Source organism: Camelus dromedarius, chromosome 8 (genome assembly GCF_036321535.1).
Source record: "Camelus dromedarius isolate mCamDro1 chromosome 8, mCamDro1.pat, whole genome shotgun sequence".
Classification (NCBI taxonomy): Eukaryota; Metazoa; Chordata; class Mammalia; order Artiodactyla; family Camelidae; genus Camelus; species Camelus dromedarius.
Window position 1 is genome coordinate 78,013,663 of NC_087443.1, and position 14,808 is coordinate 78,028,470.

At 48.4% G+C, this 14,808-nt stretch overlaps 1 protein-coding gene across 1 annotated transcript in view; it reads right to left on the reverse strand.

Annotated features, from left to right (window-relative positions):
* Positions 1 to 14,808, reverse strand: part of ADAM12 (ADAM metallopeptidase domain 12) — a 324,566-nt gene that overhangs the window by 23,416 nt on the left and 286,342 nt on the right. Inside the window, exons 15-18 of the mRNA XM_031461975.2 lie at positions 7,487 to 7,595; positions 7,194 to 7,392; positions 5,011 to 5,088; positions 2,220 to 2,328 (exon numbers count right to left, since the gene is read on the reverse strand). Of these exons, the coding sequence (XP_031317835.1) occupies positions 2,220 to 2,328; positions 5,011 to 5,088; positions 7,194 to 7,392; positions 7,487 to 7,595 (495 nt within the window). The remainder of the gene's footprint in view (positions 1 to 2,219; positions 2,329 to 5,010; positions 5,089 to 7,193; positions 7,393 to 7,486; positions 7,596 to 14,808) is intronic.

Below are 14,808 nucleotides of genomic sequence, written 5' to 3' on the forward strand. Positions count from 1 at the left end.
TACCCTCCTGCAGGCTCTTCCTTCTCTCCTTTTTCTGTATTGGGGTTTGTTTCATTTTCGTTTTTTTTTTTTTGTATTTTTTTAGACTAAGACTTTATTTCTGGATATCGTCAAATTAGGTGAAAAAGAAAAAGAAAACTCAGCTTAAATGCAGGGCCCCCGGGTTTTGTTTTGTCATGCCAGGGGCTTAAAGTGCAGCCCGTGGGGGCAAAGCCCTTTCTCGGGGAGAATGCTGCTTATTACCTCTGAGGAAACTTCCCCTTCTCTGGGATTTGATCCCATTTTGTTTAGTACAGAGAACCCTAAGGCTCCTCAGGGGCGTGGAAAGGGGTGGAAAATCACACCATCACATGGTTTCTGACTGCAGCTGTGGCCGAGGGCTGCCTGGGGAGGGTCCTCAATGCCAGGATTCAGAGGCACTGCATGTGGAATTTCACCTGGGCCATGGGTTCTCTGAGAGCACAGATCTCAATTCATTTGTCTCTGTCTTCCTGCCGGCAACCATCAGTTTATGCTTCACGTGGTAGGCGCCCAGCGGCCCTTTCAGGCTGCTCCCGGCTGCGGAGGTGGCTTCTGTCACCCGGGCTCGCCCCTCCCTGCCTCTGACCTGGACGTCCTGCTGGCTGGGAACCAGTGGCTCCCACTCCGGGGGGTGCCTTCACACCCCATATTTCTGGACTTTGTCCCCAACTGACAAGTCCTAACAGGGACAGCTCTTAGTCTAAGTAAGACAAGCAGCGTATGACAGTCTTGACTGACTTGTAAGTGTCACTGGAAAAGCATTGCTCTGGCTTCCCGGCCAAAGTGTCATTCTTTTAAGACTGTGAGCTGGCAGTCACAGGGGACTCCGGCTAGAGTTCTGCTGTCTCTTAACAAAGCCAATTAAAAAGCGAGCAGAAGCATCTTGAACCATAGTTTCTCGTTCCTTAAAATCAGATCCCTAAGTCTTAAATTGACGGGGTGGGTGGCAGGGTCCTCGATGCATTAAAAACTAAAACTGCTGGTTCTGTACAATAAACTCTTAAACCCAATGGCCAGTTGGAAAGTTAACTGAGTTGGAGCAAGAGGCCATGCATCGAGGCAGAGATGACAGTAAGGAATGGGGACACCGGTCCAGGCCTTGCTTCCTACCCACCGGGATGGACACCCCTGAAGAGGCAAGACATTGTGGCCCTTTTCCCTCTTGCCACGGGGCTGGGCCCGGGAGAGCAGGGCCCGGGGCGCTCTCAGCAGCCACGCTGAGACACGTCCATCTTCAAGCAGAAGGATGACCAGGAACTCACTTTCCTTCCTCACGACACTGTTTCTCCAGATGTGCCTGCCTCCGAGGGTCTCTCCCTCCTGGCCCTGCGTCCCCCGCCTGGCCCTGCTGAGCAGTGTTGTGTCTGTTGTCATGGGAACGGCGGCCAAGCCACAGAATCAACCGCCACCAGTCACAGTGGGACTTGGGCTGCGTGACGTCCCCTGCAGCGGCATCAGCCACCATCTGAGTGTCGCTGGGGCTCAGGTGGGCACCGAGGTGGCACACAAGTGTGCTGGGGAAACTGCCAGCCCCCCTACCCTGCGGTGCTGGCTGTCCGCTCTCTGCACCATCAGCCTTGCTTCTTTCACATTAGCGGGGGCACCCCTCGGACCCGCCCCGGCACTGCCTGACAAGAGCTCAGAGAAGATGGTACCACATGAGGGCACCGCTTCTCAACGTCTCTGAGGAGAAATGAACCGACGGCCCCAGCACAGCAGCTCTTGTCAGGGGAGGGTACGGCTCAGCGGTAGAGCACGTGCTTAGTGTGCACGAGGTCCTGGGTTCAATCCCCAGCACCTCCATGAAAAGCAAAAACAAAAAACAAAAAAGGCATTTGACTTCACATCTCTTGGCGCCAGTACACAGAGGCTGGCCTTCACAGAGTCCTTTGATCCGACAATGAAGTTCATACCCACTTGGCAGTTTGCCGCAGGATGACCTCAGCTAAGGGAGCGTCACGGGCTGAAAAGCGGTGAACTCGGCCTCAGAGGAAAGCAGGGGGAGGAGCCTGCAAAGCTACCGTGAGGACGAGAGAGAGTCTCAGGCTGTGTCAGGTCCCAGTGGGGTCCCCACTGCGTTTCTGGCTGTGCACCCACACTGATGGTTGGTGAGGCCTCCGTCTTGCTCGGCAGGACCCCACCTGGGGTCCCGTTCCCTCCTGCTCAGCCCACTCCCAGGACGTGCGGCCCCCACTCACCTGCTTGCCGGATGGGGCCGCTGTCTGTGCTGCCTCCAAAGCCAAACTTGTCACAGAAGGGAGGTGCCCAGTGGGCCTCGCAGTGGCAGTTCTTCCTGTTGTTACACACCTTTCGGGCGGCCGGGAAGGAAGACACCAAGAAGGAAGCAGTGTCAGGACACGCCTCTGCCTGGCGCGGAGCTACGTCTCTGAGCCTTAGTTGAGCCCCAGAGCAAAGCAAAGGTCCTGTGGTCAGAGCCCCCGTCACACCCATACAGATGCAGCCAGACTCCGTACGTGCCGCCGGGAGGATAAACCCCGCACCCAGCCCCACACCGGCGAGCCCAGAGCCCGCGGCTGCGGGGTAGCATGACGCGCCTGGCCGCGGCTGCTGAGACGGTGCGGAGGTCGTTAGGGCTCACCCAGCTCCTTGCACCCCTTTCTCGTCTCAGTCGATCTCCACATCCCTCGCCTTAAATCCAGGAAGCCCTTCCCACCTGGCCGTGATGAGAGGCCCTCTCAGTGTGAGGAGGGACCCTGCTTCAGGGACACGGCCGAGCCCTCGAGTGTCACGGACCTGACCACCCTGGGCCCCTTCAGACAGGAGGCTCGGGAGGCTGGGTCCCCATAGCAGGACCACAGCCCGGCCTCCTGTTTCCTGATGTCCACAAGGTGCCGCTCCCTCTAAGCCGGCTGCGACACCTTGGGCCTGATGCCCGCTTCCTCCCAACGGAGTCTGTGAATTGTGTCCTAATGGAATAAGAGGATGGCTCTGGTCTGATGGGAAAGGGGTGCCCAAGAAGGCAGGAGGGGGCTGGCTTTGCTCTTACTGAGCCCTGAGCACTGCACTAAGGAGCCAGGCGGGGCTCCCCTGGTCACCAAGGGTGACGGATGGAGTCTGCTCCCCAGCCCGTGATGCCCGGTTCCACTTGTTCTTAGAGCCTGTCGTCACACACGTGCCGTACTGAACGACGACAGGAGCCAATGGAACACGAGCACGAAAACCAGGGGATTATTTCCAAGACAATGAGGCCGAGTGCTTTGGGAATGTTGGATAAACGCAAGGCACTGAAAAGAATTTGTGACAAATTTGGAATGGGCGGGACAACAGCAAAATGTTCGGGCAGAACTGCACAAGACGGGAAGGTTCTGCACTCAGGCTGCTCATGAGCCTTGGTTTCCCTTCCACCTAAGGAAACAAGCTACACGTCGCAGACGATGCACTTTGGGTGGTTTACAGAAGTCGGGGCAGAGCCACGGTCAGTACACCCGTCCCACAGGCTCCAGCCCCACATCAAGATATTGCTGGATGGGGCCAAATACACAATTTTATATTTTAAGGCAAAATAAATACTGAGGGATGTGTCTCATTTGTGATGTTTCTCTGCTTTCACTGGTCTTTTTTTTTTTTTTTTTTTTTTAAATGAATCAACCACCTGCCCCAAAGGCTTCGAACAATAAGGCCGACAGTCAGGATGGCCTGTGCCTAGTGGGGAGGTATGTTTCTATGAAGCTAAAACTAAGCAGAATTCATTACTGGGTAGCAGAGCCTGTGCCGGGTCTGGAAGTCCTGCCTGTCTCCTCAGAGATGCTGCTGCTGACGGGGCCCTCCAGAGGATGCAGGCGCTGTCCCGCCCACACAGTTCTGCGTGGTCTCCCACCGCCAATCACAGTCACGGGGCACAGCCCGAACCCCCTCTTGGAGGTGCTGCTGGTAAGCCTGGTCTCACTAGGGGAGGACCGTGGTCAAGCTGTGACTTGTTACCAACTGCTCTCTCTACCAAGAAGATGTGGGCCTTTCCTCTCCAACATGTGGATGGGACCCCAGGGATGTTGGACACTGAGGAGTCCCAGGTCCCTGACCCAGCATCGCTACCAACTGGTCTTGCAACCTTGGATGTGTCGCCACCCCGACTTGGGTCCGGGCTTCGTCACTGGTCAAATAATAAGGCTGCACTAGATCATTTCTGCAGCCATCAGAAAGGAATCTACGATCCAATAAGGACATAAAAAGATTCCATCTAATATTGACAGTCAGCTACACTCACCATCAACAAACCCATCTGAGGTGGCACTGAAATCCTTTATGGTTACAGCACAACAGTAATTTCATGAAAACCTCCATAATTCTATGTTAGAATCATTGGCGAGAGTCTGCAAGTTTTAAAAATAGAATTTGGGGCACAGTTGCTGTAGAAAAGGTTTCAGAAAAACAAATGAACCACTGGCATAGCTAATCAAGATTAATATGATTCCATTGGAAATAATTAAGCCCAGAGGAAAAATAAATTATGTTTTAAACAATTAGAATCCTCTTCGCCCCTAAAAAAAATCCTCTGAACGAAAATAATAGCCTTCCTTAGTTGAAACCCGTTGTATGTGACTTCAAGAAGATGTGGTCAGTGTGTCCTGCCTTCTTTGTTTTAATTCCTGTGGGAAATATTCCAGTTCCGACACATATTCTGAATCTTGGTTGTGAGAGGGACAGCTTTGTTTGAAACGTTAATGAAAAACTCTTCATGAAGGAAGTTAGTGTTATAACTACTTTGAAGATGACAAAGTCCTTTAAAAAAAACAAAACAAACCCAGACTATTCATTTAAAAGCTAATTACCACTCAATTTGATTTTCTTTGTTAAATAAAAATCACATTTCTTACGCTGTGTAAAGGTCAAAGCAAGTGAGCACCTTTAGGAGAAAATACTGGGGCGACACTGATGGCCGTAGTTTCACAGCATCATGCGCTGCAAAATCCTTGGCAAAGGAAGGGTTTAGTGCCGGACCTGTCACCGGCCCGCTGAACGCAGGCTTACCCCTCGGCTGTGGCACTGCACCGCGCACTCGTGGACCCCGAAGACGCTGACGTTCTGACAGCGGCGGTTGAGGCAGATCTGGAGGAGGAGGGAAACACAGCGAACATCTCAGCACCTCTACAACCACACGCACACGCACACGCACGGATCTGTGGCTCCAGGAAGAAGCAGCAAAGGTTCGCCGGAGGAAGACCATCTTCCCTCAGTTCATATGGACGTGGCACGATGGTGCATTTTAACTCGGACCCGGGTGTGCACCCTGATGTCTTGCCTCCAAACTACACGCTTCAAGACTCAGATCCATGTGGACACTGTGGAAGCCTTTTATACTTCACGGCATTTTATATGGTTTCTGTCAATCCGGAAATTATGGTAACTGATTTTTTCATGATTTTTGTTTAGAGCTTGCGATGAAATCTACAAATTACAGCATTGTCCTCCCTCCATTAAAAGACATAGGAGAGAGTAAAACCTGAGCCGATGCAGACTCAGACTCAAGAATACAGGGTCCGAGAATGTTTTAAGGGAGATATTAAAATATGGGAACTTTCCAAAACACTGGCTGACAAGGACTATCATCGATGACATGAACCATCAACAGAAATGCTCCGGAGAAGAAAACAGATGCTTCTCTGTGTTTATCCAGCCTCTGCAGAGGCAGTGATTTGCTAAATGATACTAGGCTGGTTGGAAGAGTTCAGTTTCATTTCAAGGGTGCAAAACACACTCCAGACTCAAGGGATCAGGCCCTTTATCTCCCATAAGATACTACAAATTTATGGAGTCAAAGGAAGAAAAGTCTAATTTTTAGATTACAGAAGCATTTTTAATCAAGTAGGACCTTCCTATGGGACAGTCACCATCTGACCCCAGCAGTTTATCTAACGCCCTTTGAAAAAAGTGCTGGCCCCAGCAGCTCTCAGGGCTGGTGGGAATCTTGGCCAAGGGGACTGTCACATTCCGGCTGATAAAAGACAAGGTCTGGGACTGCACTGAACACAGCAGGACCCCAGTCAGAAGCACAGTGTATGGGTGCTGCTCCCCACCAACCCACGGACAAGGCTAAAGATGGCTTTCAAAGAACCAGCGTTCTGCAGCAAAGAGATCAGAGCACATTTAATCTTACACAGGAGGGAAGAAGCTCACTGATAACTTGAGTCCTTGGGATTTCAGTGTGCAGATGCACCCGGCTCTGGCTGTTCAGACCGCAGTTTAAACGGGTGCCGTTCTAATGTCTAGGCTTGAGTACAAGCTAATGTGCGTGGTTAAGGAGACACCTGCAACGTATAACATGTCTCATGTTAGCATCCTCTTTCCTTAAGGATAAAGCATGGTGCTCAGGGTGCATGGGGGACGTGGGGACGCGAAGTGGGGGGGGACTCTCAACCCCCTGGGACTCTGCTACTGGAGCGGAATCTGTAACTTTCCTTTCTCCCTCGTGACTTCCACATCAGTGAAGGTTTTCATAATGTTTTTATAATTCACATCATTGAAAATGGGGTCTAAAAAAAGCATGTGGGGGTTGATTCATCTTCCTTCCTAAAACATTTTATTAACTTGCTGTTATTTAGTCTGATGAGAAAGTTTGGTAGGAAAAATCAACGTGGCAGAATGTGAAACTCTGACATTTTTCTTATTTTTTTTTTTTTTGTTTTGGACTTTATTTCTAAGCCCCAAATATCTCAGTCTACCTTCACCCCTGGTCTCCAAGAACCCCTTTGGCTTTAAGCTTATCCTTTCCCTTCCCCTCTGCTAGTCCCTCCACGGGGGCTCAGACTACATATGACTTCCCATTCTGTCCAGGTGACAACAAGTCCCCACTGTGCCAAAAGCCAAGGCCACATTTCCAAAAACAATATAATACGCTGCAGAGTTTCCTTCCAAAGTAATTTCCTGGCTGGAAACCCTCATAACACCCAGAGTGTAGAAATGACTTAATAACACTAAAGGGCTGAGAAAACAAGCTTGATTTTCCCAAATCTGCATCTCAAGGGTCAAACCAGGATCCAGGATTTATTGACTTTTTCTTCTAGGTGCAGAGAACTGGATTCCAGAGACACAGTTCTGAGATGTGGATTTAGGAAAACAAACCAACCTTGCAACTCAGTTCTCGAACAGGACGTTTCTCAGTGGGCCCCCTTCCAGACTAACATTTGTGACGCGAGGGAGCATTTGAGTCTTACTTTTCCATCCGCACACTTTGTGCCGGCAAGCACGAGCCCAGGGTCCGGCATGTCATCGCCCAAGTACACGTGGGTCCCACGGCACAGAATCCGACCGCCTTCCTGCAGCGGGATATTCGTCTCTATGGAAACGGCATTGGTACCAATGACTGGCCTGCTGGCACCTCCTTGACACTGGATTTTTCCACATTTAGCATCTCTGGAAGGGAAGGAACAGACAGTCTTCAGAGAGGGAAAGTTTGGCGGTGCGGGAGGCTCAGAGCCGCGGCGCGGTCAGGACGCAGCGCCCATACCTCAGCTCACACTTGGCAAAGGAACTCTTGGAGTTTTTGCCGCAGTTGCCATAAGGGTCACCTGCAGAGTTGACTCTCTCAAAGCAGATCCCAGGGGCAGGTTTAGCACCTGAAACGGAAGCAGAGCAGCACTCTCACCTTCTGCAAGTGTTTCTAATATTTTTGTTTGAATAGCCCAGGGCTTTCAGGTTAGGGGGAGGTGTACTCAAGTGTCCAGATAAATCGCGCCTGGCGTCTCGGCTGACTCCTGATGCGAGCTGGCCAGGGGAAGCCCGGCAGCCTGTCCGGGCTCAGCTCGTAGCAGAGCATGCATTTCATCACTCACTCTCCGTGAGGGCTGCTCTCCGGGCCCCACGGCATGCGCAGCCTCTCGGGAGATGAGGCCTGGCTCTGGGGCCAGACCCGACCCAGCACCAAAGGAGGTGGCTGGCTGGCTGCGGGGAAGAGAGGGAGGCTGGCTGTCGTTCACAACTCCCACACAATTCCGGTGAGAAAATGCAAGCTAAAGCAGGCGCCAAGGAATAATGATGACTAATACGAGGAAGCAACGAGAGACAGAGAAGAAATGAGCATCGCAGGGGACTTACACGACATTTCCAGTTCCGCAAAGCTCACTATCAGTGAATGCCTGTGTTTGCAAGGCAGAGACTGCTCTCAGCAGCCATGTAGGCATAAAATCCCAAAGGCACTTTCCACAGCATGACGGTGCCCAGCAGAGGGGGACGTGGGAGCCAGAGAGCTCAGGAAATGGCCCTTTGTAGCACATCTTCCGGCCAAGGAAAGAGAGAACCCAGAACTGGGGCTGGCGCTGCCAAAGCTCTGGGGGGCTCTCAAATCCTGCTTAGTGGTATCTGTTGAAGGCTGTGTGAGAGATTCAGGGAACTGTTCCACAGTCTTCAGAATAAGCCATGCCCTGTGCTCTGATCCGGGCCTGCCTTTCTGCCCCCACCGCTGGCCCGTCTGGGCGCTTCCTCTCACATCTGCCGGGATGCCAACGCCCCAGAGCGCAGCTCTGCCCTCCGCCCTTCTCTGCGCCCCACTCTGGGGAGGCCCGTTCATCTTCCAAGGTGACAATCTAATGATGGGCAGCATGCCCTTCCTCCCAGGGAAGAGAAGATGCTTTTACGACTAAAAATGCCCATCTTTCTTCAGCCTGATCCCTCCTCGTCAGACACGACCAGCATCTCATTAAAACAAACAAACAAGCAGACAAATCAAACCAAACACCCTGTTGCGACCGTTGAGACCAGTAATGGGCTCAGCCACTGACCTCTGCCCTAAGCCACCCCCGTTCTGGACCACTCACGTTCCTGTTCTCTCTTTTTAAAAATTATCTAAGAGAGATCTCCCAATCTCCTTCCTGAGGGCGCTGCCCAGAACGGGACACAATTCTCTGTCCTGGGAAAAGGTGAGGTCTCTGGCTCTTCAGTATTACCCCCTCATTTCACCCAGATTCACATGCCTGCTCTGCCCTGGGGATAGGCCGGCCTCTAGCTCTTATGGACCATTTCTTGTGAGCTCTGCCTCTTCTTCTTCATCTGCCCACTGGAGGGGGGACAGGTGGGGTGAGTCCCAGCACTGAGCCTGCACTCTGTACTTAATTAATCCTCTTTGATGGTACTTTGATCAAAGTACCTGGATCCAACTGATCAAAGCGGCAATGAATACCAACTCCATGGCTGGCTGTGTGTTTGCACAGACCCTGTCTGGCTTTGCTTGTCTCTCCTCCCTCCCTCCCATCTATCCATCCATCCATCCATCCATCCACCCGCCCTTCCATCATGTGGCAGTTCAATTATATACATGGACTTGTCCAGCACTTACTATCTGCTGGCTCTGGGGGGATCATGGTGACCGATTTGGACAAAACTACTGCTTGCTTGAAAATTGCAAGGAGAAACAGAATATGTTCCTCTGCAGCCCAGGGGCGGGGAGTGCCATGAAGGACAGCAGAGGAAGAGGTCCTGGTGGGGGCTGGTTCAGGGAGGCCGGAAGAGGTCAGGGAGGACTTCTCAGAGGAGGGGCCACAAGCTGAAACTTATCACCCTTAGTCTTCGCAGCTGAACGTGGTGATCCTGCGTTTACCATGTAAATATAATGGCAAAGCAAAGGGAGGCCTGATATATGAATATCAAATAAAAACCAAAGATTGTGACAAGTTAAGCAAAGGACTATGAATGGTATTTAACGCTGGGTAATGAATCCGTCAAGGGAGGTCTTACTGTCCCATTTTATGAACAAGAAAACTAGGATTTACGAGGTTAAAAGTGTTACTTAAAGTCACACAGCTATGAAGGGCAGGTCCATCTGAGGGTCAAGTCCAGCCTGTTCCCTCTGGGACTCTGAGATTTATCGAGGCCCCATATGTGCTGGGCCCTGTGTGGGCCACAGGGATGGAGAGCCCGTGCTGGCCCTGCCCTGCTGCTGAGTGGGGGGCCTGGCAGGTGAGTGGCCCGCCCTGCACCACAGGATGCACACAGGGAACAGAGCAAGAGACACGACGCTGGCCAGCACACAGCCCGAGGGAGACCGGCTTCTGGGGAATATGGGACGCAGTGCTCCAGTCACACACAGAAGGGCTGGTAAAATAAGCCCTTCTTTCCTCCTTTCCCCACTTCAGATGACCAGGGTGAAGGAACGCCAGCAGGTTCCAGTGGATGCTAAGCTCCTGGAACTGGGCAGGCAGTGCTGATACCACCCTCTCAGTGACCATGATGCTACGCTGATGCAATAGAGATGGTCACTCTTACCGTGGTCAAGGAATTTCTCTCCTGGGCAATGTGACCACTTAAAAAAAACAAATCCTCTGCAATTCAAATTGTTAACTGGGAATTTTTTTTCCTTATAGGGAACGATAAAGAGAGATTTCTGAGAGGTTTTAGACATGTGGCCATGAAAAGCAGCTCAAAGGCAGGACTGGATGAGCGCTGGCCTGGGCTGCGCAGGAGAGGACGAGCAGTAGGGAAGGAAGGGGAGGAAGAAGCTGGCTTCCATGGGGATTTACGATAAGGGGGGGAGCCTGATCCAGGAATACTGAACAAAGGGGCTGAAACACAACAGGAAATCAAGCAAAGGAATACAAATACTATTTAGACAAGTATAAAGCATCTTAATACGCACACCCCACTGTTCACAGCAGAACTACTTACAACAGCCAAGACGTGGGAGCAACCTAAATGTCCATCCACAGATGACTGGATAAAGATGTGGTATATTTTTACAATGGAATATTACTTAGCCATAAAAAAGAATAAAATAATGCCATTTGTAGCAACATGGATGGACCTGGAAATTGTCATACTAAGCGAACTAAGCCAGAAAGAGAAAAAAAAAAAAACCCATATGATATCACTTATATGTGGAATCTTAAAAAAATGAGACAAATGAACTTATTTATAAAACAGAAACCAATTCACAGACATAGAAAACAAACTTGTGGTTACCAGTGAGGGAAAAGGTTGGGGGTGGAGGGATAAATTGGGAGTTAGGGATTTTCAGATACAAATGACTATATATAAAATAGATAAACAGCAAGGTCCTACTGTAGAGCACAGGGGACTATATTCAATAGCCTGCAATAACCTACCATGAAAAATAATATGAAAATGAATATATATATATATATATGTATGTATAACTGAATTACTATTCTGTACACCAGAAATTAACACCTTGTAAACTGACTATATTTCAATGAAAAAAAAAAAAAAGCATCTTGGAAGAGAAAACAAATGCTGGATCACTGCTTGGGATTCCCAACCCAGAACACACTGGGTCTTCTAACTCTGAAATACTGTGCACGCCCAAGTAGAAGGCCACCCCACGTTTAAGAAGAGCTGCCGTTTTCTTAAAGAGAAAAATCCCACAGAAAGGCTGGTTGCCAATTTGAATACGTGAATTTTTAGCAATGTGGATGACACAGTCAAGAGCCTTATACTAGGCTGTCAACTAACTTAATGATGAGAAATACTGAAAAGTCACATGTCAATTAACTAGTTAATGTTTTTTTTTTTTTTAACTCTCCAATATCATGAAACAAAATTACTCAGTTTCTTTGGTCTCAAAGTCTTCAGTCAACTGCTCTTTGACAAAGGGACCAAGAATATACAATGGGGAAAGGATAGTCTTCAAAAAGTGATTCTGGGAAAACTGTATATCCACCTGCAAAATAATGAAACTGAACTCTTATAATACCATAGACCAAGAGTGACTTAAAATGGAGTAATGCCTTAAGAGTGAGAACTGAAACTGTAAAACTAATGAGAAGAATTCATAGGGAAAAAGCTCCTTGACATTGGTCTTTGCTATGATTTCTTTGATGGGAGACAGCAAAAGCACAGGTAACAAAGGCAAGAACAGACAAGTGGTACTACATCAAACTAAACAGCAAAGGAAACAAATCAACAAAATGAAAGGCAACTCGGAGAAAATATTTGCAAACCATATACTGGACAAAGGGCTCATATCCAAAACACACAGGGAATGCGGGAATGCCTACAACTCAACAACAGATAACCAGGTTAAAAAATGTGCCAAAGAACTGAAAAGACATTTCTCCAAAGAGGACATTCAAATGGACAACAGGTATTGGGAAAGGTTCTCAACCTCACTGAACATTAGGGAAACACAAATCCAAGACCACAATGAGCTATGGCCTCACATCAATGACGGTTGCTACTATCAAAACAGCAAAAGATAACAGGTGTGAGGATGTGGAGGAAACGGGACCCTCATAGATTGTTGGGGAGACTATAAACTGACACAGCCACTGCAGAAGACAGTATGCAGGGTTTTCCAAAAATTAAAAATAGAACTATCATATGATCAGCAGTCCCATTTCTGCGTAAATATCCAAAGGAATTTAAATCAGGGTCTCAAAGAGATATCTGAACTCTCATGTTCATTGCAGCACTATTCACAGTAGCCATAGATGCCACTTAAGTGCGTGCTGGTGGATGAATGAATAAAGAAAATGCAGTACACGTATACAACTGAGTATTATTCAGCCTTTAGAAAGAAGGAATTCCTGCCATTTGCGACAACGTGGATGAACCTGGAGGAGGTTATGCTGAGTGAAATAAGTCAGATACAGAAAGACAAATACAGCCTGATCATGGAATCTAAAAAAGTTGAACTCAAAGAAGCAGAAAGTAGGATGCTGGTTGCCTGGGGCTGGGGGAGGGGGGGGGAGGTATTGGTTAAAGGGGACAAAGTTTCAGTTATGCACAATGAATAAATTCTACAGATCTACTGTGCAGCACAGCACCTACAGCTCATAATACTGTATATACACTTAAAAACTTGCTAAGAGGATAAATCTTATGTTCCCTGTTCTTATCACACACATGAATAACAGTGAATAAAGAGGGTGGGAGGAATATTTTGGAGGTTATGGCTATGTTTTTGGCTTGATCATGTGGATGGTTTCGCAGGTGTATCCTTATCACCAAACTCATCAAGTTGTAGACATTAAAGATGCATCGCTTTTTATATGTCAACCATGCCTCAATAAAGTGGTCTCCCACAGCACATCCCCTCCATTTCTAGCTTGCTTGGATGCTGACCTTTTTATTCTGTTGTGATGCTGTCATTGGAAATCTTATTTTTAAGCACAAGTCCCCACTCACCCAACAGTGTATCTTTTAATTTTGCTTTTTTCCTATTTGCTCAGTGTGTGTATATTCACGAACTCCATGACCCAATCACCCATTCTGTTGCTTGTCAAGGTGACTTTTTAAAAGCTCTTCTACCAGAATAAAACAAGTGGAGGCATAAAGTCACAACCTAGGAATAATAATTAACATGTGATAAATGTCCTCGTCTTTTCTCAAACCCAGTTTTGTCACTGACTTTGATGGGCCTCCTAAACCAGCACTGGTAGAGGCTCCCAAGGTCCAGTGTGCCTTCCCAAACTGGACTGTGATATTCAAAAGAGACACGTGAGAAACTAAGAGGTCAGGAGTAAAACATTCTTTTCTTGGGAAAACTGTGTTTTCTATCCGTGCATGTATGGGATCTAAGAAAAACAAGAACAGATGCTCATCCAATCTCAGTTCCTTTTGGAAAGCCTCCTCCTGCTTGATCGCGAGGATCCGTGGCTGTGCTGCAGAGCTGGAAGAGAAGGACTCACAATAACGTGGGCTGATCTGGTGCCAACCCTACATATCACAAGGTCCGGGTCAAGTTGTGGGACAATGACATCACCTGACCTGAAGGTGCTGTGAGGCTCAGGGGGTCCCCCAGGCTCTCAGGAGACCTAAATTATACTGAAGACTCCCCATTGATTATGGGGAAGGGGATGGTTTGGCCCCTGGACATTAAGGATGGCAGAATGTGTGAGGGAGGGGAGAGCTCCTGGTAGCTGACCTCGTTCGCAACACTTACCCCGTTTATAAGCATTCATAACTGTGCCGGTAGGAGCTTTACAACTGTTTCCTTCACAAAGGATCCTCCCCAGTGCCCAGCCCATAGTAGGAAATCGATGCAGACTGCTGAATGCCTGGATAACTAATTCCTGGGCCCACCTTGGGAAATGAGAGGGAAGAAAGAGAATCTCCTTGTTGGAAACCCTGGGAGGTTTTGTATACACTTTGCATATTAAATAAAAAGTACAGCCGCCTGTGTGTAAGTCTTTCATATCCTTGGCCAGTTTTATTCCTAAGAATTTTATTTTGATTAAGGAAATTAAAGACGCTTTAAAGAAATGGAAAGATATCCCATGGATTGGAAGAATTGATATTGTTAAAATGGCCATACTACACCCAAAGCAATCTACAGATTTAATGCGATCCCTATCAAATTACCCAGGACATTCCTCATAGAACTAGAACAAATAATCCTAAAATTTATATGGAATCACAAAAGACCCCAAATTGACAAAGCAACACTGAAGAAAAAGAATGAGGCTGGAGGACTAACCCTCCTCAAAGACCTCAGACCACACTGCAGAGCTGCAGTCATCAGAACAGGTGGTACTGGCACAAAAGCAGACATGTGGACCAACAGAACAGAATAGAGAGCCCAGAAATAAACCTACACACTTACAGTCAATCTTTGACAAAGGAGGCAAGAATATACAATGGAGAAAAGACAGTCTCTTCAGTAAGTGGTGCTGGGGAAGCTGGACAGCTGCATGTAAATCAGTGAAGTCAGAACACTCCCTCACACAATACACAAAAATAAACTCAAAGTGGCTTAAAGGCTTAAACGTAAGACAAGACACTATAAACCCCCTAGAAAAAAACATAGGCAAAACATCGCCTGACATAAATCTCAGCAATGCTCTCCTAGGGCAGTCTACCCAGGCAATAGAAATAAAAGCA